At 41.1% G+C, this 24,004-nt stretch overlaps 1 protein-coding gene across 1 annotated transcript in view; it reads right to left on the bottom strand.

Moving 5' to 3' along the window:
• The window catches only part of dok6 (docking protein 6), a 47,005-nt gene that overhangs the window by 13,113 nt on the left and 9,888 nt on the right, over positions 1–24,004 (bottom strand). The window contains exons 2-3 of the mRNA XM_084566382.1: positions 8,985–9,092; positions 2,831–2,945 (exon numbers count right to left, since the gene is read on the bottom strand). Of these exons, the coding sequence (XP_084422508.1) occupies positions 2,831–2,945; positions 8,985–9,092 (223 nt within the window). The remainder of the gene's footprint in view (positions 1–2,830; positions 2,946–8,984; positions 9,093–24,004) is intronic.

Below are 24,004 nucleotides of genomic sequence, written 5' to 3' on the forward strand. Positions count from 1 at the left end.
TTAAAGTACATAGGCTATTCTCACAGAAGTCCCAGCTATAAAGTATACTCTTTTAAAAAGTAGTAAAATCGAGAAATTCTGGACTAAATCAGGACAATTATGTCTTTGCATTTCCTGCATTGCACTACCTGCTGGTTAGCTAGCTAAAGTGTTAACCTTTAGCATAAAGTGTGTGCCGACTGTTGTCTAGCAGAGGTGGTCTCACAACTCAAATGAAACATGAACTTAAATGACTCTCCATAGCGTAATCATAAACTCAAGTTTGAAGGCAGCATGGTCTCTGTGTATCATTTAAAGAAAGGAGAGAATTCATTCTGAGACAGATTTTTAAAATTGGTGGCTAATTATTTCATGAATTAAATCTGCAAATCTGTTTGGCAGTCTGATATTTGTGATAGTTTCCTTCCTGTTAAGTCAGGAAAAAATTGTGTTTACAATGCAGAAGATTTCCAATTGTCTTATGTGAGCTTTTTGTGAAAGTCACTGAAGTGCGAAATGAAGTAAACTCCAGAGTTGTTTAGCTTTGTGAAGCTTCCTGGCGCTGTAGACTTCTAAGATAAGCGACTATGGCCACTCGTCCACAGTGTGGGGATGCCACCGTGTCTCTGTCTAAAAAAAATACCATTGCTTGTGTTTTATGTGTCTGGAGAGGTATTCTCATTTTAAACCATCTTGTGTAATCGCTGGCACAGTAAAACAACCTCTGACAAACATTGTAGATGGGACAGATCTACACTACTTTGCAGGGTGAAGGAAAGGTCTGCTGCTGCCTGAAGCACTTCATTCACCCACAGGAGAAAATTCAAAAAACACACACACACACACACACACACACACACACACACATTTATAGGCAGCAGCAGCAGCAGCTCTGCACTTTAGCTCTTTCCTCATGCCTCCCCGGATTCAGCTTTTCTCGTTTGGAGTTACTCTGGCCTTTAAGAGCCTCTAAACTCCCACACTTTTTAAGGCCACTGAGTGGAAAATCGGCTAAACAAACACTTCATCAGCACAGAGGCAGCCTGGCTACTCCGTGTGCCATGCATGATGAGATGTGGCAGGACGATGTCTGTGCATGTGTGTGTGATGGAAAAGGATGGAGTACTGTTTTGTGTTGGCAAAGAGTGTGTGAGGATGCAAGAAAAAAAAAAAGATGAAGCACATCCATTGTCTTTTCAGCGCTGTGTGTCATTAAACAAACAAATGCAAACCATGTATTTACATTTTCTCTGACCCAATTCAACTGTAGAATCCAAGGAATTTATACACATGATAGTATCTCATACAAATCTTCAGTTCACGCTCTCGTCTCCCTTTATGTGCGTGTTTGTCAGACGCACCCAAATCTGTCAGAAACGTAAGATTATTTTCCGTTTGTTCCACCCCTTGTTCCACTGACAGCACACTTCACGGCACTTCTTGGGCGGAGGCATCAAAATGTTATTTTTAAAAATAAAATACGAGATCTTCATGAGGCCTAATTACCTTTTTCTTTCTTGCTCCAAAAACAGTCAACTTCAATTTCAGATTTCTCTCAGTATAAATGACTTCAAATAAGCATGCAGTTTGCTTTACAGTTCCCATTGATATTGCTCCGTAGTGGAAAGGCTGCATGCCAGATTAGAATTAGATACAGTGTAAGAGAGTTTTAATGCTACCTGACCCAGCTGGCAACATAAGCACTTTTACTTTTTTTACTATAATCCCTTAAAAAGCAGAAAAAATATATGTTTTTGATTCCTTCTTGGATTCTAAAAAACTGAAATGAGAAAAAAAAAATAATAATTTAAAAATCTTTATAGTGTGGCCATCATGTCAATGTCCACATGAGATATTAGTATGTATACACACAAGAAGCGACCAGTGAGTTGTGGCAATTGCAGGCAAAAAAATAAACTGATGGAGAGGATGTGCTAAACTAATCTCAGCTTTAAGGCAATGCAGGGGGATGGCCAGTTTTTCTCTAAGGATTACCGCAACGAAACAATATCCATGACTTTGGTTTCTAGCAACATATTCACCAGGCCGATAGCGGGCTTGGCGTCGGGTGAATCCAGATGGAGCGTCTTTGGCACCGGCCGTATTTTCTTTTCAAATACAGAGCAGTGACGGCAAGAAGAACAATGCTTTATAGGCTGTTTGTTTCACTCACATTTGGGTTTTGAAAAATACAAGAGGGTTGCAGGCAATGCTTGGAACGTCCAGAAGCGATCAACTTCTGGAAGAAAGATGGGTTACGACCAAATCGCTTTATATGAAGATGAGGCTTAAGGCTGAATATGAGAGGAGTTTCCAGCAACTTTTAGGTGTGGTGGGAATGAGAGCGATCATAGGAAACAGAGTAAAAGCAACAGAGAGTTTACCACTTTAAGCGCAGTAGCACACTAATGTGCATCCACCTCCACTTGTATCTCCACTTAAAGACACTTGCACCTCGCCTCTTTGGCTTCCCATCCACGTATTAGAAGCAATCTTTATTGTTACAGTCTATAATTGGGTTGAAACACACTGCAAATTATGCCCAATATTGGTTTTCATACCTGCTCTATGAAAATCAATATTTCGGAACAGATCCTCCCACTTCTTAATATAGCGGCAAATGAGCATCACTTGGCTAAACTCCAGTTCTCCACTGCAGTCCTTCACCCTATCTGTCTATTTCTTCTTCTTATTTGGCACCTCACTTTTCATTCTTCCTCTGGTTCTGTCCAAACTTTTAAAAAAATACGGTCCATCCAACAGTTTCCAACAGACTTGCTTTCTTCCAATCTGCTCCACTGCACTATTGCTGCTGCTATTAGTCTCTTGTAATGGAGGGAAAAGAACTCACCTGATTCACAGGCAAATGTCTTGGACGTGTCGTCACAGAAGATGATCGCCACAGCATGCTTTTTTGTCTCCCGTGGCATCCGGGTAATGTTCCTGATGTTATGGAGCTCTGTGATCTAAAGAGCAAGGAGAGAGTTGCAGCAGCACATTACCCTGAATGAACACATCCAACGCTGCAGCAGCAGTAAGGCTTAATTGCCATCTTTGCACGGCTTTGCTGAAAGTGCAATAGCAGTTAGAGGCTTAGCATATAAAGAAAAGCAAAGTAAGGCAGATGCGGGGGTGATGTTAAGGTTTATATTCCGGATGATGAAAAAGAAGTTTGAAACAGTAAGAAATCACAGCCTTGTTGCGGTGTGAAGCCTGCTGCAGTGTGATGTCTAATAATGTCATGTGATTTATTTTAAAAACACCCTTATAAATAAATATGACCTGACACTCTTTCTGTGTAAGCTATACATCCATTGTTTAAGTGCATCTCCCTGAAATCTCCAGTCAGTAGGTAGCAGTGCGATCGTAAGCATCTAAATCACTTTACCAGGGGATTGATTGTGAATGAAAAAAAGAGAAGATTACATTTAATTGAATATCACCTGCATTTACAGGCCATTTTGTTCAGCAGTCTTCTCTTTGTGCTCTGCCTAGTAGATAAGGCCCATTACATTATTGTAGTCCATTGTGTGCTAACTGTGGGCCCTCTGCCAGAGCTGTTGGGAATGAATTAGCTGGGCTCACTGCCCGTATAGTAAAGCTTGACTGTTAAAGGTTAAAAGACCAGACCTTATAACACACACATCATATGTGGACTACAGATTCCTTGGCTCGATTACATAACATGTAATGAATTCCCCCTTTACTGTCAAATAGCCTCTGTTTCGTGTCCAAGCTCAGTAGACTTTTAAAAGCGTTTCAATGACGATCCAAGGAAATAAAAAAAAAAAAGGTTAAAAGTGATATCAGATACTTTTCATTTATTATCCCCCTCAAAGACTGCATTTACATATTTCATATGAGACATGTATTTGTCCTCAGGCAGGTGATTCATACATATAAGTGACACAAAGTGAACGCCAGCAGTGGGATTTTCTGAGCCGTGGATTCCGGCAGCCTTTCATCCTCTTTCTGTGTTTGTGTTTAGTGTGAAACTGTGCATGTTTTAATCTTTATACGTGTGGTGTGTGTGTGAAGGGAGTGATTTTGGTGCATTTCCAGCCTAAGGCGCTAGAGTCTGAACAAAGGGAATCATTTGTGATGAGACTTACTCCACAACTCCTCTCCTAGTCTTTCTCAATTTTTTCAAAAATGTAAAGGTTAAAGGGGAAATTTGTAAGGGCAAAACATATTTTCTAAAAGTAATTTCTCATATGAATGTGAAGAAATAATAGCTATGATGTTAGATTAAACATTTGTCTATTCTATTGCAAGGATATCTACTAATGTTAGCAAGCTAACAAGCTTGCTACAGTCATTAATAGTTGTCTTGTCATCGCTCTTGTCAATTATGTTAAAGGGCTGGCCATCAGTGAATAAAACAGTTAACAGCTGAAGCTCCTTGTAAGCAATGTTTAAAGAGCAGAATGGATGTGAGAGTCAGCAGGCTAGGGCTAGTTTCTAGCCAAGTATGGACTATATCTGCTGCACTTCTGCACTTCTGCTTCCTCTCACACCACTTACAATGTCCCCTACCCCAGACAAAGAAAACAGGTGACACCCGGACATGGAGGCCCAGACCTAGGCCAGCAAGCCAAGGTCACTTAGCTTATCATGTTTGTAAGATGATTTCGGTGCTGTCACTCTGTCAAGCAATGCTAGACACGAACACACGGTCTCCGGTGCAGTGGAAATAAAAGAAGGCTGGGCTAAGAAACAAAAATAGAACAGTTTAGGATCCAGAGCAGCCCCCGTTTTCTATTGCTGCTACAACAAATCTACATATTGACTGAAAACAAAGTGTGACGAAGGCTGATGATAATTAATTCGTTTTGTAGGTACTGGAGAAAAAAATTTACAAAACGTCCTCTAGTAGTTGTTGACATGCCACTAAATGTCAAAATCATGGCGTGCTGGATGAAAACTGAGGACATCACTAATGTTCAGTTGGCTTTATCCTCTAGGGGCATTATACACTGATCAGCCACAACATTATGATCATTGACAGGAGTAAATAACATTGACCACCTTGTGACAATCCAGTGTTCTGCTGGGAAACTTTTGGACCTGGCATTCATGTGGATGTTACTTAGACATGTACCACCCACCTAGACCAGACCAGGCACCCCCACCCCATAGCAATGACACTCCTTGATGGCAGCAGCCATCCCCAGCAGGATGCAGCCTGACACAGGCACAAACACAAAAACGCTTTAGGAACAACTAAAAACAACATGAAGAACAGCACAAGGTGTTGACCTGGCCTCCAAATTCACTAGATCCCAAACTTTTAAATATCTGTGGGATGATCTACAGAGGCCCCTACCCTAAACCCATAGGACCAAAAGGCCCCCACTAATAACATTGTGTTGCCAGACACCACAGGACACCCTCAGAAGGCCCATGTCCACTTTCTGATGAGTCACAATTGTTTTGGAATCACAAGGGTGACCTACACAATATTAGAAAGGTGGTCATACCTGATCAGTGTACATTTCACTACAGATCAAAGTGAACTAGCGTGGCTCCAACTAGTCATTCTTCCTCCATTACAATTCATTTCCACTTCCGTTTGCACAAACTGCATTTGGGCATTTAAATAAAGTTTTGTCTTTCTACGTTGGCTGCCTGTCTCAGGAGCTCAATAGAGCTCAAGTTTTCCGAGAGCAACAATGCTAAAAATATTCAGGCACAGCTTTACAGTGTGGACCACTGTTCCGCAGACATGGAAAACTGAACAAGGAGAAAGAGGGAGAGAAAGAGGAACTGGAGAGAGAAGGAAAAAAAAAAAACGTAAGGCAAAAAAAACCCAATCCCTTTTGTGTTGATTGTGTAAATCAGCCACCAGTGCAGCCTATTTCCCCCCCAAAGCACTGCAGCGTTGAATGAAGCCCTCAGACGGGACCTTTCTTGATCTTTGTGGCGATGCATTACCAGGTGCACTGGTGCATATGTGCACTCATCGCTCACTCCTGCGCCAGGCGTATGATACGCCTCTGGGAGGGGGCTACAGCCACATAGGACTGCGTGACAGCATGATGTAGTGGCCCGAGAGGCGCTTCATTCACAATGCATGGCTGATACTGTAGCGACAAGGGATGCTAACAAAGTGGATCAAAACATCTGCTCAGCTTGTGTTGATAGATTATGGAAAAAACTAGAAAGAAATTATACAGTTCCACCCGAAAGGAGAAATTCCCAACCTGACCCATAATCACCAGGTAGTAGAGATAGTATTAAATTGTCTCTCAAGCTCCAGACACGTAAGAAACCTGATGTCACAGTCCCCTATTATCTGCAGTTATCTCCTCTCATTAAGATAAAACATTGTTCATGGTGCTACTCCTTTAACATCATCTCCACTCACCATGATAATGAGCCATAATTGGGGTATTTCAAAGGGCTTAAGAGGCGGGGAGAGAGATATTATACTCTGGATTATTACTTTCAAAAGGGAGAAAAAGGCCCTGGAGGACAAGATAAAGTTGCAAAATGTGTCTTAATAGATCTTTAACTCCATCATCTGTGGCCAATGCACAGAACCTATTACTTGAAGATGAAAACAAGGTTCTTATCATGCGTTTAAAACAGCTTAGAGCTCAATGGTGTCATTTATCCCATAGGTTTAATGCTCTCTCCTTTTTAATGTAGTGTGAAAAACACCCCATGCGGAACTGAATCTTAAACCTTAAGTCAAAGCTTTTAAGAAAGCATACTTTCTACTTTTTTATAATCAATATCACAAATATTCCATATATATTTGTTTCTGTATTTTGAAAAGAAAACATTTCAGGCCAAAGTCTTGGCTTTTTGTTTTTAGTGGGCGACCACTGGCGTCAGATTTTATCATCTGAAGCTAATTAATTCCACCAGTTGGCCAAATTGCAAAATAAAACTCTTGCCTGGTGATTGTGCTGTGCATGTCGATAGACTCGGCCAGAGGCTACTCCCTGGAGAGTGACGCAGAGGGTTTAATCTCCTTTTGTTATCCAAAGACAGAGATTGTACAGACTTTAAGATTAAAGTTCCTTTTAGAACCACGACTATGTACAAGATAACACATCAGGGATTTACTGTACACACTGGTCACATTGTAGACTCGAGAAATGGTTGTCTGACAGTGATGCTTGACAAAAGGTCAAAGTGTTACCAAATCATTAGGAATTATGTTTTGGAGTTCATGAATATTGATTCTTAATTTCATGGCAATGTGGTCACCACATGCTGCATTATCCTGATTGATCAATAGACTGACCGATATTGGCTTCCTTGTATTTTTGTACTCACGACAAAAATGTTCACATACACACCTGGCTTACTGACGCATGGCTTGTACAGAACACAATAATTAAAGACATACAAGATCTACAATCTTCATACATCTTGTGTTTTCATTTTCTGTTACAGTACAGCACTGTGTACCTGTACTTACTGTGACTAATAATGTGACTGATTAATCACACAATCACATGTGCCTCAAGCCAGGTATAGCCAGCAGTTCAAAGGTCAACAATATGAGCATGAACGATAGGAAAAGTAATCAATCCTCACAGCCAAAGAAATGGATTATTTGTGATTAGAAAGTCACGGCGCATGGCATCTTAAAAGTGAACGTTCACTAGTTCTCTAGCCTAGTTTAGTGTTGGGTTATAAAGCAGCGACCTCTGTGTCGCGTTCTGAAAGCCCTAAAACTTTGAGTGTGGACGACACACCAAAACCTGTGCACATGTGGCACATTGTGCTGTGTTCACATACAAAAGCAACAGGCGTCAAGTACTCTTTGATGGAAAATGACAATATGAAGCATAAAACTGATGCATGACACTTGTTACTGTGTGACACGCCAATAGTACAGCCAATCCCATGTCTTATTCTAGCCTGGAAGCCAGCCCAACTTCCCAGAGCCACAAAATGTTTGTGGCAGAAAGTTGGAGATTAGAAGCTCCAGTATTATGAGTCTGCCAGACCAATTAGATAGTTTGGATGGGCTTAATCCTTTAATAGACAATCATATATGTGATCTCAGCACTGTGGAGTTAAATTCATTTACAACTAAATGGCTCTTCTTGGTTGAATGACTGTCCGAATGCATGCAGAGTTTTGTTTTGTTTCTGTATCAGATACAGACATCACATCCCATAACATTACCAATTTCTGGTAAGAATTGAGTCTGCCTACAACAGACTAGTTTGTTTGACCAATTTATTTTTAAATGGCTGATGATATAGCTTCATCTAAAAGAGTTTGAACAACACTTTAAAATGTAGCTGACACGCTGTTTGGTAACTTTGCCACTCATAGTGTGAACTTAGTGTTAGTCTTCCACACATTCCACATAGCTGTCACAACACAGTTAAGACATTACCTCTACTTCTGAAAAATTCTATAGGCATATACTGTAGATAGAATTATAAGATACACCGATCAGGCATAACATTATAACCACTGACAGTAGAAGTAAATAACATTGACCATCTTGTGACAATTCAATGTTCTGCTGGGAATCTTTTAGACCTGGCATTCATGTGGATGTTACTTAGACATGTAGCACCCACCTAGACCAGACCAGGCACCCCCACCCCATAGCAATGACACTCCTTGATGGCAGCAGCCATCCCCAGAAGGATGCAGCCTGACACAGACAAACACACAAAAACGGTTTAACTCAAAAACATGAGGAACAGCACAAGGTGTTGACCTGGCCTCCTTATTCACTAGATCCCAAACTGATCTAGTATCTGTGAGATCCATGTCCATTCTCTGCTGAGTCACAACTGTTTTGGAGGCACAAGGGAGACCTACACAATATTAGGATGGTCATAATGTTGTGCCTGATCGGTGTATATTATACAGATATATCATGTATACTATGATATAATAATATATACCTATAGGTTATATAGATTGGTCAAAATTATCCACCTGAAAAGTAATAGGCAAATTCATCAGTAAAGAAATTAAACAGCAGACGGAAAAATAATGAAGATACTGATGAATATATTTACCTTGTGGAAGCTCCTGAAGTAAGCTGCCTTCTCGTCTGGGTACTTCTCTAACCGTCGGGGTCCTTTACTGGAGGCCTTCTTGAACACCAGCCAACACCTCCGGAAGATCTGACAACAGAGAAGGATGGCAGTCCCGTTAGAGAAACTCCCTTGGAGTGGAGAAATACACAAAGGTAACCGGAGATATAAACTATGGCAAAACACAAACAGACCGTCCAGAGAGTTTAACCTCCGTAGCTATACAATATATAACCAATATACATACTTTGCTACGCAAGAGCTCTAGAATCCAAGCATACCATTAACCACCTAAATCCACCTTCCAAACGTCAAAGCAAACAAACGCATTAAGGCAGCTTTGTGTGCATTTAGATTGATCAGGATATTGATTGGCCTCAGGGCTCATTCATGTAGTTTATTATTGGAAAGCCCTGGCATAAAGCTGATGACGCTGATTCTAACACTGACTGAACACTTGAACTGATTTCTAGGGAACATCATTTTATGCGGGAGCAAACACAAGACCTGGGGAAGGAAATTAAAACCAACACATCTCGTTCAAATCTCACCACTCGCAAATTTAGATAATATGATAGCTGCTGTGCATTATTAGAGCTGAAGTAAATTGAGCTTTCATTTAGGCCAGCAGTAAATCCAATTACTCTTCCTTTGATCGCAGGTATGGGATTTGTAATTCTAACGTTTCACGGGCTCCGAGCACATTCAGAAAGCGCACCTGCAACATTAAAGAACCTGTTATTCTCAGTCCTCTAACAAATTACTTTGATGAGGTGCAGCGTTAGGAAACATCCAACTGATTCAGTGTTAATGCTAAAATTAGAGTTCTGGCATGAATATTTTGAATGACTTAATATGCTAGTGCAAAAAGTAGGCTATTACAGACAGACACTAACAGATCTGCCTGTATGGATTTACAAAATTACAGGCATAATCAAATTTCATGGCCATGATCAAGTATTTTCCAAAGCAGATTTTGCTTTAAGAAAATCTAACTCACCTGATTCTTTTTTGACAAACAAATACACAACAATTTACATATTTTCATATATTTAGTATTTTATTTTAAGGATTTCAAAAGTGGAAGACTGAGTTCTAAAGCACTTTTTACCAAGAGAACTGTAATAACATTAACATTAAATTCTTGTGCTCCACCTTTTTGCCTCTTTTTGAACTAGCCAGGAGTTGGGGGGAGTTAGCCACTGCCAAGATGGCGGCAACCGGAGCTGCCCACTTTGAGCCTCAAAAAACATTTTTACATACAGCACAGTCAATGCGTATCATCTACAGAATTTTGACTTAGAGCAAGTCTATGGAACTAAATTCTGACAATTATGAGATAATGGTAAACGTCAAGATTTCAACATTAGCCACCTCTAGCTGCTGTTAATACCAGAATAAGTAAGGCTGTAGCATCCAATCCCTTCAGTCTGTTTAATTAAGATAAGGTGTTATTTGTTGCGTAAGTATTAAAGGAAAAGGAGTGCGTTTAGAGTCTCCATTTAAGCACTGCAAACCCCAGCTAACCTGCTTCAGCGGGATTGTGAAGGTGTGGTTTTAATCAAATGTAATTGCTGATGGCTGCCAGCGGAAGACAACAACCCCCAGCTGTCATCAGATTGAGATTAAAACATTGCTAAATCCTGCTCAGTGCACGGATGTGACATAACCTTCTCCCGGCTGTGCAAATACCTTGTCAACACTGTGATAAAAGAACATACAAAAAACAGAACAGATAGGAATCACTCATGTGAAATAAAAGTTCCAACTCTACTCGTCTTTAATCGGGGTTAAGGTTGCTGTAATTGTTGCAAGATAGTCAAGTCTTTTTTGTCCACTTTTTGTTACTGCATTTTTATACAGCTTTTATATTTGACAGTGGGGCAAATACATTTCTCACTGTAGGATACATCAATTGCGTCAAGCCAGCCATTGTTCCTTAAAGTGAATCCAAAGAAAGCAGAAGCTTGCTTCTACACAAGTAAATATTATTGTGTAATAATTTGAATAAATCCCTGAAAGTGTAAATCTTCACCAGAAGTGTGTGTTTTGGATTTTAAATCTTAAACTCATGGCCAACAATATATGTCACACAGCATAAGCTAAAGGGAATAGTACATCAGGGAAATATATATTTAAAAAATTCAAAATCAAAATATTTTGCTAGAAAGGAAATCAGGCAAATAAAAAAAACCCTTCTGATTTATTTACAGATTTCTTTTAGTTATTAATTCATATCCCAAATTCTGCATATCTTCTAACTTAATTCAATTATGTATTTATTCAATGTAGCTTCCCCTGTGGCACAGTGCAGCGTTTATTTATTCATCGCGACTAAGGCGAATATGGCCTGAAACTGCCAGCATTAAAACTGCATTTCAGACTTTGTGCGCGCACAAACAAACATCGTTCCAGGGGACTGAAATTAGACCTAAATTCAGACCATTTCAAAATCAACAAATAACGTGCTTTCCTGAGAGCCGCGCGGGCTCATCAACTTTATAACTCAGTTTGAACCGAGAGTAATGCGATTCCATATTTAGACGCCGCGGAACAAACGCCGTCTCTCTCTCTTCTGACACGATGTGCACACAGACACACACATGCAGATTGCTGTACATTAAGGTGATTACTGGACCTGGCCCAGCCCATCAACCAGATGATGATGACACTAGTGCAGGCTGGTGCATACTGAACTATTACATTGGATGCATGAGACCTATCTGTGCAACTGTCTTTCCCTTTTTGATTGTAGACATAACGCACAGCGCAGGCATACACCTGCTTCAAGTCATGAATCTATTATCACTCTGTCTCTTTTGAATAATCAATACAAAGCTCTCAACTTCATTCTTATTCTATCTTTATGGACTCAGTGACATGTTTAGTTGATCAAGCTACTGGCTTCATTTTATACTTGAGAGGTGTTTTATAACGGAAAAGAATTTTAAAATATAACCCAACGTCAGGGTGTGAAAGGCTAATAGAGGCAAAACAGCACAGTAAGAGGCAGAATGAGTTTGATGGCCAAGAGCCGATGACTCCTTTGTGGTTGCCTATCTTTAATGGTAGGTCCCTTCTATTTCCTGGTGGAGACATGCTATTACTCTGTCTGACGTATGATTGCCCTGAGCCGCGCGGTCGCGTCGGGGAACCACGGCTGTACAATTAATTTGTTTACTCAGCTGGTGTACTTCATAAAAGGCCCACTGAGTTGAACTTGGCACTTTGCGATAATTGACTAGAGTGGATCCCTAGGTCCTTATCGGTCTGCCTTGATGGGCCTCCATTCTAGTTAAGTGTTGCACAGGCCCATTATAAGCAGCAAACAACAGGAAAAAAAAGTGCACTACACACTCTCTAATGCGCCGTGGATCATTCTCTACACCGTCCATAAAGCGCTTTAAGGAAGTACGGAAACAAACGGGTGATAACATTTTACTCCAAATTGAACACACTGTATTTATTTCCATTGTAAATGCAGCTTTGACGGAAACACGCACATAGATGTGGATCCCTTTTGACAAAGGCCGTTGAGACGTTTGCAACTTTAAAACAGGACAATTAAAGCAAGCCTCAATTCCCCTTTGGGAGCGCCAGTCAAAGCAATGCTGCCTGCTTGCTTGCTGCACACAAAGTAATTCACCCTAGGAGTGCTCAGATTAAGTAATTATACCAGCACAAAAGCAAGCTCAGTGAGATAGCTTCTGCATAATAAGAACTAGGGGGTATGAATGGAGAGGGCTTAATTTTGCCTGTTCCACAGTTGTCAACGCTTTGTCAAGGCACTCCGATTCTCGGGCCGCTGGTGGGTCTTATTCAGAGACACTCTTACACTGATTGTAATTACACAGACGTGAATGAGACTCTCCCATGGTTTGGTGTGACTCATTTAATGCCAGAACACTGAATACACTGGCACTAGAAAACCAATCCACCAGTTCCAGGAAAAAAAACAACAGCAACACAATGATGAAGAGAAAGGTTCTGGTGAAAATAAATCATCCACGGTTTTACTTTGATCACTATAATGTGAAAACAGTGCCACATTCACACACTCTGTGGTATACCTGTGGTTAATTGCACAAAATGGACAAAACTTTTGTTACACAGATTTTTGGCAAAATAGCAAGCTTGTGATCAAAAAGCAGGGACTCTGAGCACTGCTGTATCCAAAAGGCTGGCCAGTTGACCTTTGGTCCACAGCCTCAGTAATTCTGATCTCTGTGGAAACTCACAGAATACCAGTCACATGATTAGTTGTTTGTTCTCCTTTAAGGTCCTTTGAGCCTCAAATTTGACTTAAATCGGGAAAAACACCACAACTGAGCATGAACAATGAATTATTTCATGCAAAGACTGGCTTTACCTCGTCACTCAGATAAACTGAATCCACTGTCAGGGAAGCCTTACAAGAGTTAAACTTCTTAAACTATAAACTTCTCTGCTTTGTCAATTTGCTCTGGATAATCAGAAAAGAACTGCAGCAAGAATCCTAAGCCTTGATTTACTTTATTCTGTAAACCTGAGAGTCATTCTAGATCCAGACCCTTAGTAAGTACACTAAATACATGCATAAATAGCATCAATAGGCCTGAAGAGGACTGCCACATAAAGAAGTGTGTTATCAGCATATGGAGAGTGGCGCCATGCCTCCTGGTAAAGTGAAAGTCTTCAGACTGAAATGTCCCAAAATATGTTCTTGAGGAACTTCTCTGAGGCTCATCTCTGTTATTTGAAAATATTTGACTATTTGAATTAACAGCAGTTTTCAAAGCAGCATTTGATCAAGTCGTGGTGAAACTACTACTAAGTTTTGTCTTGTATTCAGAGAATGTACCATCCTTACATATACCAGCAGGTCAGTTCATCACACACCTCTTCTACTTTTCCATGAAGACTAAACTAAACATCTGAACTCAGATGACCTGACTGGGAGGTCTCGGTCTTAAAGTCTGATTAATGAGCGAGGGGCCTGTCATTAAAAGGTAATTAGAGAAATATAGACAGGTCAAATATAGCCATGATCTTCAAGTCTCTTATCATCAAGTCATTTATTCATCATTTGTATGATCCACTGGTCAAAACAGTGTTTTCAGTGAATGGCAAAATCCAGCAGGTCGCTAAAGTCAGGCAAAAATTAAGACTTACATGAAGATTTAAAGCAGTGGTTTTATTGTGTATTAATTTAAATCCTGAGAGATGAGATGAACCCACAAGGCCACTGGGATCCAGAAGAACAAGCTATTAAAATTCAACACTTCACTAACTCAATCTTACAACGATTTATACAAGAATTTTGTAGACACACATTGGACGCAATTTTGCAAAATTTATGAGTGCACGTGCCCTGTTCATTAAAAACACACATTAAGCAAACAAAACCATGGATAAAAATGATTTGACGACTTTTTTATGGGTTTGTGTACGTGTATTTGTATGTTAAATAATGTAATGCACTAATCTAAACAATACAACATACTCTGTGTTAACTATGACAAACTTAACAGATCAACTAAATATTAGAACACTGAATTTACTTGAAATGTGTGTGAGCTTTGACCTGTCTCAGGAGTGAAGAGTCAAGGCATATAAAATGTATTTGTGCTGTCAATAGAAAAAAAATGATGAAGGGTTGATGATTCATATTTATTGCATAGGTTGTGTATTACTTTCCTGTGCTTCATCTTCTAGCACACCAATCCTTTTTTTATCTGGTTTATCATTGCCAACACAATTACATATCAGACATTCAGCTTCTGCGACAATGGATTAGCAATATTCATTGCCTCTCTCATGGCTGAAGCTAGCGAGATACCAAGGTCATGCATATGATAACAAAGATAAAATATTATAAACAATAATATAATAAAGCTAATTCATTTACACCCTCACCACCAACTACAAAAAGAGTTCTACAGGTGATATACACTTAGCCAGAGTTCAGGGTCATTTAAAGAAATTATCTCACTTTTATTCACTGTACATCCAAAGGGGCTTTGCAAATTCACGTTGCCTTTGGTGCAACTGGTTAAAATGATGGATAACATTTGGTTACCATGATCCCACTGAATCAAGCCTAATCAACCATCACAAATCAGGGCAGGTGGTAATTTTATGATACACAAATAAGTCAACAATCTATATACACCAGGCATAACATTATGATCACCATCCTAGTATTGTGTAGGTCTCCCTCCAAAACAGTTGTGACTCATCAGAGAATGGACATGGCCCTTCTAAGGGTGTCCTGTGATGTCTGGCAACAGGATGTTGTCAGTGTGGGCCTTTGGGTCCTATGAAGAGTGGTCTCTGTAAATCATCCCACAGATACTTGATCAGTTTGGGATCTTGTGAATTTGAAGGCCAGGTCAACACCTTATGCTGTTCTTCATGTTTTTTGAGTTGTTCCCAAATCTTTTTTGGGGTGTGTGTGTGTGTGTGTGTGTGTGTGTCAGGCTGCATCCTGCTGGGGATGGCTGTGGGGTGGGGGTGCCTGGTCTGGTCTAGGTGGATGGTACATGTCTAAGTAACATCCACATGAATGCCAGGTCCAAAAGGTTCCCAGCAGAACATTGAATTGTCACAAGATGGTCAATGTTATTTAATTCTCCTGCAAGTGGTTTTAATGTTGTGGCTGATCGGTGTATTTATCAGACATATGGATTTGACGTTAGAACCCACTTAAAAATATTAAAACTTTAACACTTTACCATGTGTATTTGTCCCGCCAAATAGAACAACTAATCAGTAATGACCTTGCCCTGTTTTTCTAAGCTGGTGGTAGACCAACTTAGAAACAGGTGGTAATAACAGTGAGTGCAGCGCTAGTCAGAATCATGCTGCATGCCAACAAAGGCAATGTGATGCAATGTGAAGTCAGATGACAAAAAAGACCAAACTCCTCACTTACAATGCTCTGTATCTAGAGGAAAACTAAGCTCCTAATGCATGTAGGCTTTCTTCCATGAAGAATGGCAGCGCCAACATCAGTCGTGTCTTTCCTTTTGCACAAGAATGAATAAATTGAGTCATATCAGGCTAACTGTTGATGAGGGCCTGCCTCAGAGTGCTCAAGATCTTTGATTAGGACGGCCCTCAGCAAACGGCGAAATCAATAATGAAAGGGCTGCACAGTGGCTCAGCCTAAAATGAATTCCGCTGAAATTACAGAAGTGCTTGAAAAATACTCTTCACTAACAACAACTTTTTTTTTTTATTGACCTTGGGGCATTTTAGGTGGACAGTTCAAACTGCAAAAAATTGAGAAAAGTCGAAATATGTAATAAATCTCTCAAAGTGCTACACTGGGTATAGAAAGCGACAACACTTTCACTCTATGGATCTTTAAACTATCAAACCGATGAGTACTTAGCCAGGTAGTGGAGCAATTCGGCGTGTAAAACAAGCAGCAGCAAGAGCAACAAGCTGGATCGAACATTTCAAGGGCAATCCCTTCACATTTGGGGAGGTCTACCTGTGGCAAGGAAAACATTTCAGCAGGTACTTGGCAAGGTGCAGTGAGTTAATTAACACCAGCTTGAGTACGAGACCAGAAGAAGGATTAGAATCAAGTATGTTCAGAAGTGTAATCACGGACAGACAAATAGAGGCAGACTGTTCAATGGGCTTTTATATAAGGTTCAAAGGAAGGCTGAGAACAGATCTGTCTACACGTGAAATAAACTTTCATCATAATGCAGTGACATTTAATGTGACAGTAAATACCTCAAAGTCCTACTTGTGTATAAAATGATGACTGAAAGGTCTAGGTAGAGAATCTGGGAGCTTAGACACCTCATGGAACAAAGTAGTTGAGCCATCTTTGAAGCCACAGTCATTTTCTGTAAGTGGCCTCGAACACAAAGTCCATTCACTTTGCAGAACATTATCAGACTTCTGGCATTATTGAGGAACTGTCTGGCCTCTCAATAAAATATGGACCCTATTCCCCTCACAGGCAAAATCACTCATCATTTGGATGAACTGAGGAACTGTCTAAAGACATGAAAATGATTTCCAATGACAGCTCGCTTCAGCTAAATGACTAATCACACGGCAGAATAAAAATAGCTGTCTGCAAGAATGGGAGAACTAGTGAATATTGAAACACAATCGTAATACCTCTGAGGCGCAAGTGCATTCATTATTCCTCAGATATTTGATAAAAGAAGGGGCAAATGTGGGAAGGGTTTGTAACCTCTCGATGATTCATGTTCTACAAACTATGATTTAACGATGATTGCTGCTGTACTTACTGGCAATACAAGACATGAGAGCACTTCAATCAAGGTAGTCCTGCAACCCTCAGACAGGATGGAAACCGACCGGATTCAGGTAGCGATGAAGATGTAGGTCATTTAGCTATTTTTATTTTATTTTTTAACCTTGAAACAACAATTTAGACTCATCTGAAAAGCACGGTTCTATCGGTGTTGTGCTTCTCCGTCAAACTGTAGTGTGGATGAACTCTTCCTCCTCATTCAGCTCTGCATAAGGTTTAGTGCTCCCCCGGTGATAATGACGCCTGATGGACTATGACAGACCAGACCTCGCAATATCAGCTTCTGGTGCTAGCAATCAATTTCAGACGGCGGCAGGGTCTGTGCTGGGGTGTCCATCTTTATAATTTGATTTGTTATCCCGTCGGACAGTTGTTACAGCAATCATTGCAGCGATCACTCCTCCAACCCCGACCCCGGCCTGCGGCTCCCCTCCCCAAGTCCTCCCAGGACTCTTCCACCATTTCAACAATTCTCGCCAAATGCAACGACTACAAAAAGTTTGTCTTAATTGCACCGCCGCTCCCTCTGTCACTCTCTTCCCTAGCCGCCGGCTGTCACCTTTGACTTCATACATAACTCCCATCCCACGCGTCCACCATACCCCTCCCTCCTTGCACTGATATATATTCCCCGTCGCATTTAAAATGTTTGGACATCCCATAATTTTGTAATTCGCCCCTGACTACAGCTGTTGGCGGGGTGGCAAGCCAGCCGCGCCCCAGTTAATCATAGATTACTTTATCTGGGCCATTCCAAATCCTCATGTGTAATGCAGTGCTACCTCAGCAGCCCCCCCCCCCCTCCTTCCCCCCCACACACAGAGTTCATCCCAAACACACACACACACACTCCCCCTCCTCACTTTATCCCCAACCCTGATTTGTCTCTTGGTCTTCTCTCCCTTCTAAATTTCTCCTCTCCCATGCCTCATCCCTTTCTTCTGTCTATGCATGATTGGACATTCTCATCAAACATTCATGAGCCAAACTGGTCCCAAAATGTAATATCATAGCATTAGCAGCCTTTATTTCATTTGTTAAGGCCTTGGCTGTGACTGTGGGGCATTGCATGCAGTATTCATAGTAGTGTATTCATAGCTGAAAGCTGGATCCCAGTCACAATGTGGCGTGAAATACACTGCCTGGGCAAAAAAAAAAAAAAAAAGTCGCCACCTGGATTTAACTAAGCAAATAGGTACGAGCCTCCTATTGGATAATTACTGCATGGGTGATTATCTTTCAGCTGGCAACAAGTTATTTAACCCCAACTGATGCAATGAGTAGCTTGTCATTTCTTAAACAACCATGTTGAAAGACACATCCTGTGGTTGTGGAAAAGATGTTAGTCTGTTGGAGAAGGGTCAAATCATCAAGCATCAAGCAGAGAAAACATCTAAGGAGATTGTAGAAACTACTAAAACTGGGTTAAGAACTGTTCAACACATTATTTAAAACTGGAAGGATAGTGGGGAACCAGTGCATCTGGATAAGAAGATGAAGTGATGCACCCATCACCCTTAGTGCCTTAGGTTCAGCAACATTATGTGCTAGGTCAGCTGACTACCTGAATATACTGAATGACCAGGTTATTCCATCAATTGATTTTTTCTTCCCTGATGGCACGGGCATATTCCAAGACGACAATGCCAGGATTCATGGGGCTCAAATTGTGAAAGAGTGGTTCAGGGAGCATGAGACATCATTTTCACAAATGGATTGGCCACCACAGAGTCCAGACCTTAACCCCATTGAGAATCTTTGGGATGTGCTGGAGAAGGCTTTGCGCAGTGGTCAGACTCTCCCATCATCAATACAAGATCTTGGTGAAAAATGAACGCAACACTTGATGGAAATAAATCTTGTGACATTGCAGAAGAATATCAAAACAATGCCACAGCGAATGTGTGCTGTAATCAAAGCTAAAGGCGGTCCAACGCAATATTAGAGTGGGTGACCTTTTTTTTTTTTGGTGGCGACTTTTTTTTTTTGGCCAGGCAGTGTACGATGGACAACAAGTTCCAGCTGATTCCTAGCCAAAAGCAACAGATCCGTCTACCCAATCTCACGAAGACAGCTAGGGCAGGTGACGTTAAATGAACATGTAACGTGACAAAAAAGGGCACTGGAGAAAATGGGCGAAGGCCAAGGAGAAGAAGAAGCATGTTTGTTAAGAGAAATTACTGAGAAGTTTCCGTCTTGAAGTGTTGAGAGTAACAGCTCTAAGAGGACAAGCCAGAGCCACAGAGGAAACTGGCTGCAGTCCTCCGTTAGGATTCATGATAAATTAGGCTTTTAAATAGAAGTTGTGGTCAGAGAAGGGTTCTGCCAATGTATTGGCTATCAACGATTGGATGAGTCCATTGCTGGTGGATTTCTTTTTTTTTTTGTGAGTTTTTTTGTAATTTTATGTTGCTAATTTAATGGGCTGCCTCTTTGAGAATTCATCTAGGTAAGTAATTAACCTGTAGAGTATAAAACTAAAAGTGCACTGACAGGAACTGGTAGCTGGAGTTGGGCCATATGATGCACATAGTTCTTGCTCTGATTTACAAAAACTGTATGAGCGGTTGTGCAGCTAGGTAATTTAATTGTGTATATAGTGTATATATAAGGCAAAAAAAATCAGTCTTATGAATCTCAAGGTTATAGGCAATTCATTTATTCTTCAGTGTACATAAACTAAAATGGTTTTCTGTAGTAAAACTATATGTCACACAAGAGTAACAAATATACAGCACTTACGCAAGTGATTATTGCGCATTATTTGTTAATTTATTTGCCAGTATTTTAAAATTTTGATCAGCAAAGGTCTCCACTAGTCTCTCTTTCACCACAGAGTGTTGTTATGTTGCCCTGCAACACTTCAAGTGATCCTTCTTCTTCCATAATAAAGTGTAGCTGCTGAGTAGAAGAATAACAACATGAGGACTGTAGGTATCAGTTACAGTCAGTCAAATCAATAGGTTCACGTCTGCGTGGTTCTGTTGGTCCGGAAGTTTGTTGTTGTCGAGTCAAACATCCTCTCCTCCAACCTGCGCCCCAATCTTCTCTTGTGTTTTGATGCGCTAAATATTTAAGGCTCGATGGTGGGTCGGTTGTTTTCAGCATCTTCACAAACCCAGGCTTTCGGATTGTGTAAATGAGAACCACGTTTTTATTGATGTAGCACCAGCTCTTCTGTAATTTGCCCTATCTTATCATGCACTGGCGCAGGAAAATGAGGCAGCTAAAAATGTGTTGCTTTTTAGCTGTGGTTTTGGAGTACCTTGCAGAGACGCATATTTCTCCCATTCCACTGGATGCTTTTGTTTCAGGTTGGTTTATTGTAGTACTGTGTTTGGGCATCCTTCATCTGAGGTTTTGAGTCAGCCTTTGCAATTTACGGATTATCAAAGATCTCAAGGTGATTTGTTAGCTTTAACTGAAGTAGAGTAAACTACAGGCTGTAGTTATGTGTGCTATTGCTTAAACAAAGATCTTTCAACAAAAGCAGGATTAAGAGAGGTGCACACACATCCACCAATTAATAGGGAGTTATTTGTCAGATGGCGGTTGTGGCTTGTTGAATGCCCTGGGTGAACTTCCGTAATGCAGCCCACCACTAAACCAATTCACCTTGATGGTGTATATGCTGCTTTAGTATTCACTTCATTATTTAACACAAACCAGAACATTCTGTCCGTGACATGATGGGTAGATATTAGCAGTAGAATGAATTCATTTCGTGGTGTCATTTTAGATACATAGCAGTCTACAGCAGAGGTCCACCATTTGATAGATCCCCGCTTCCCCCACTTGAAATCAGCCTGCCCTTATCCTCATCTCCCACTACTTCTGTGACTGAGATCTTCTGCCCAAGCAGAAGTCTGCCTACTCATCAGAAAGTTGCACCCACATCAACTCACAAAGTGAAATCATATCAAACTGACGGGATCAGGTGCCTGCCCATGTTGCCCATACCTAAAACTGCCTCTGCATCCCTTGGTCAAAGCATTGAGAATGCATTGTGATGACTACCTTTTTGCAATCTAGTTCAAAGGAATTGCCAAGTTTCCCACGGAACAATACACAGCACACGCTAACGTTTTCCAAATCCTGGAAAGCGACAAGCCGACCGTTCTCAAACAACCTGATAAAACCACGTTCAGTTCTCATGCAAATAACACAGTTGAGTGCAGGGAAAAGAATGTTGTTTCTTATTACTGCGGGGGAGACAAGGGAGATGTTTGACCCACGCTGAGCAGCGCAGCCTTGAGCAGAAAAAACATTAGTTAAAATGTCACACACTGTGTGTATCCAGCCATCACAGCCGCAGTAGCAAGTCATTCTTTAAGCAAGGCACAGAAATAGCAGCCAAATTATTCTGAAGATGTGGGTCAATATTGAAGTTTCTTTCTCAGGTATGAGGGATTGAAGACAAGTAAACTGCACACTGCTTATGTCGTCAGCTTTTACCCTGGGGTGCTGGACATGGAGACAAGTGGAGGAAACATGGGAAAGGAGAGGACAAAGGATCACACCGTAATCATAATCCAATAATCTACCAGCGCAGCTTCATAAAGTTGCTTACTTCGCTGTGGTTAAGTTATTCTATCGTATATTTTAGCCACTATCGATTCCAGTGACACTGAGGTTGGCAGGCTCGGCCGGCTACAGCGAGCGAGGCGAGGCCGCTGTGGACTGGCGCTCAGACAATTTTGGTTTAAGTCGTCATTATGACAATTACCTGCTCTTTAAACCATCCCTCATTCAAACCTCTTCATGTATTACAGCTTCAGTCAGCAATCCCCTGCACACACACACCCGTACACACTGCAATTTCCATTTAATCCATGCACAAGGCTGGAGCTTTCACAGACAATAACACACAGACAAAGGAGCATTTGACTACGGCAGAATGCCCTCACTGACAAGGAGACCACCATAGAAAGAGGGCAACAATACGGTGCAGTGTTGTTTTCTTTATAGGACTGGAATGAGTTGTTCACTACTGTGTATCCTCCAGCCAGCCTGAATGTTAACTAAATCCATAAATGAAGGAGAGAACTGTGCGAATGCACAAAAAAAACTCTATTTAGGTCCAGCTATAGTCTAGGCAAAGTTTTATTTTTCAATTTAATATGTTGTGTCACCAGCAGCTTCCAGACCTGCAAAATTAGCATCTAGGCCAACAGGTGAGGGGCTGTTTCATGGAAACCCAATACAGCTCCTCAGAAGTAGCCGGCTAGCCTCTGTGGGAAGAGAATATAAAGCAAGAGGATGAAAGGAGCTTTAGCTCACAACCATGATGTAACTCCTCCAATAGATGAACTTAATTACCATTAGATGACCACTTGATTATCATATCAATAAGGACTGTGAAATTGAAAGAAGCACAGAACATTGTGCAGTGTTCCAGCAAATATTTGCATGTTTCGCAGGATATTACGAAAGTGTTTTCCAGGACACAAGCGTTTGTTGTTCAAATTTCATCTGAAGCCCTAAAAGCAGTAATCCTCCCGCACTGGTGCAGCCCCCCCGAGGATTAATTCTAAAGAGGTACTCGCTCACTGATGTTCAGGCTGCTTCTCTGATACGGTTAGCTGGGAAAGCGGCGGGCTCTGTGTCCCTCGCAACCAGAGAGCGGAGGTTTGTGCTCGCTGGAACTAACTTAACTCAGCCGCGTTCAGTGTGCAAATCAAAGGGGGCGCTGGGGGAGTAAACACGCGTGTGCCCGCGCGAGGGAGGGAAACGCGGAGTTTTATGTCAAGGAACGGGGTCCGATGGAGTTTGTCATATTGTTTTTGTCTCATTTCCCCCCAAAGAACACACTCCCTTGGAATAAGTGGGCTGTGATTCAGTGTCACTCTGTGTCTCAGCATGAAATCATTGAGGAATGCAATTATCACTTTGCCCAACAGACATTTCTCTGAAATGAGAGCGAACAATTGGGAACATAGGAGGGGAGTGAGAGGGGGAGTTATGTGTACGAGTGGGAAGGGGAGGTAACAGCAGTTAATGTTGACCCCAGTGCCTTCTCCGAACTTCCTCTTGTTAAATTAGCTAAGTCTTAATCTGCTGGCAATTCATGGTGGGTCAAAAGTTCATCACATTAACTTCTCTTTGACTCTGAAACTTTGTCCAATAACCTCGTGTTTTCTATTGTTTTATGACACTTAAGAGCCATTATTTTCCACATTATGACCTTTAAATGATCTGCTCAAAGTGCCACTGCCAAGGCTACTATCATGTGCTCCATTTCCCTTGGCAGACCTTATCCAAAATTCATTCCCCGAATAATAATTCTTGGGGAAATATTAAAAGCTGTTTAATAGAAAGGGGATCAGATTGCCTTGGCCTACACTTGAGGTCATTTTGGCTCATTAGAAGGGAGAATTTAGAAAGGAGAAGAAAAGAAGAAAAAAGCTTTTGAGGGCAACGTGAGCGAGTCAGCTTCATGCCGAGCTGGGCAGGTACCAAAACTGTCACAACAGTGCTCAGCGAGAGGAAAACTGTCACCTCCTTACTATTAAAAGAACTCCCCTGAGAAATAAAGAGGGAGGGAAGGAGAGTGGAGTGAACGAACTCAGCCACAAACAAACAGAAACAAACAGAGCCCCGACTCTGACAGGTGACACGGAGCGCTTGCGTTCTCTTTCCGCTTACACAACACTCTGAGGTCAAAGCTTTCTTAACAACGCATTAATAATAGAGCACTTAACAATTAGCGCCGCATTAA

This window comes from Chelon labrosus (genome assembly GCF_963514085.1).
Source record: "Chelon labrosus genome assembly, chromosome: 18".
Taxonomy (NCBI): domain Eukaryota; kingdom Metazoa; phylum Chordata; class Actinopteri; order Mugiliformes; family Mugilidae; genus Chelon; species Chelon labrosus.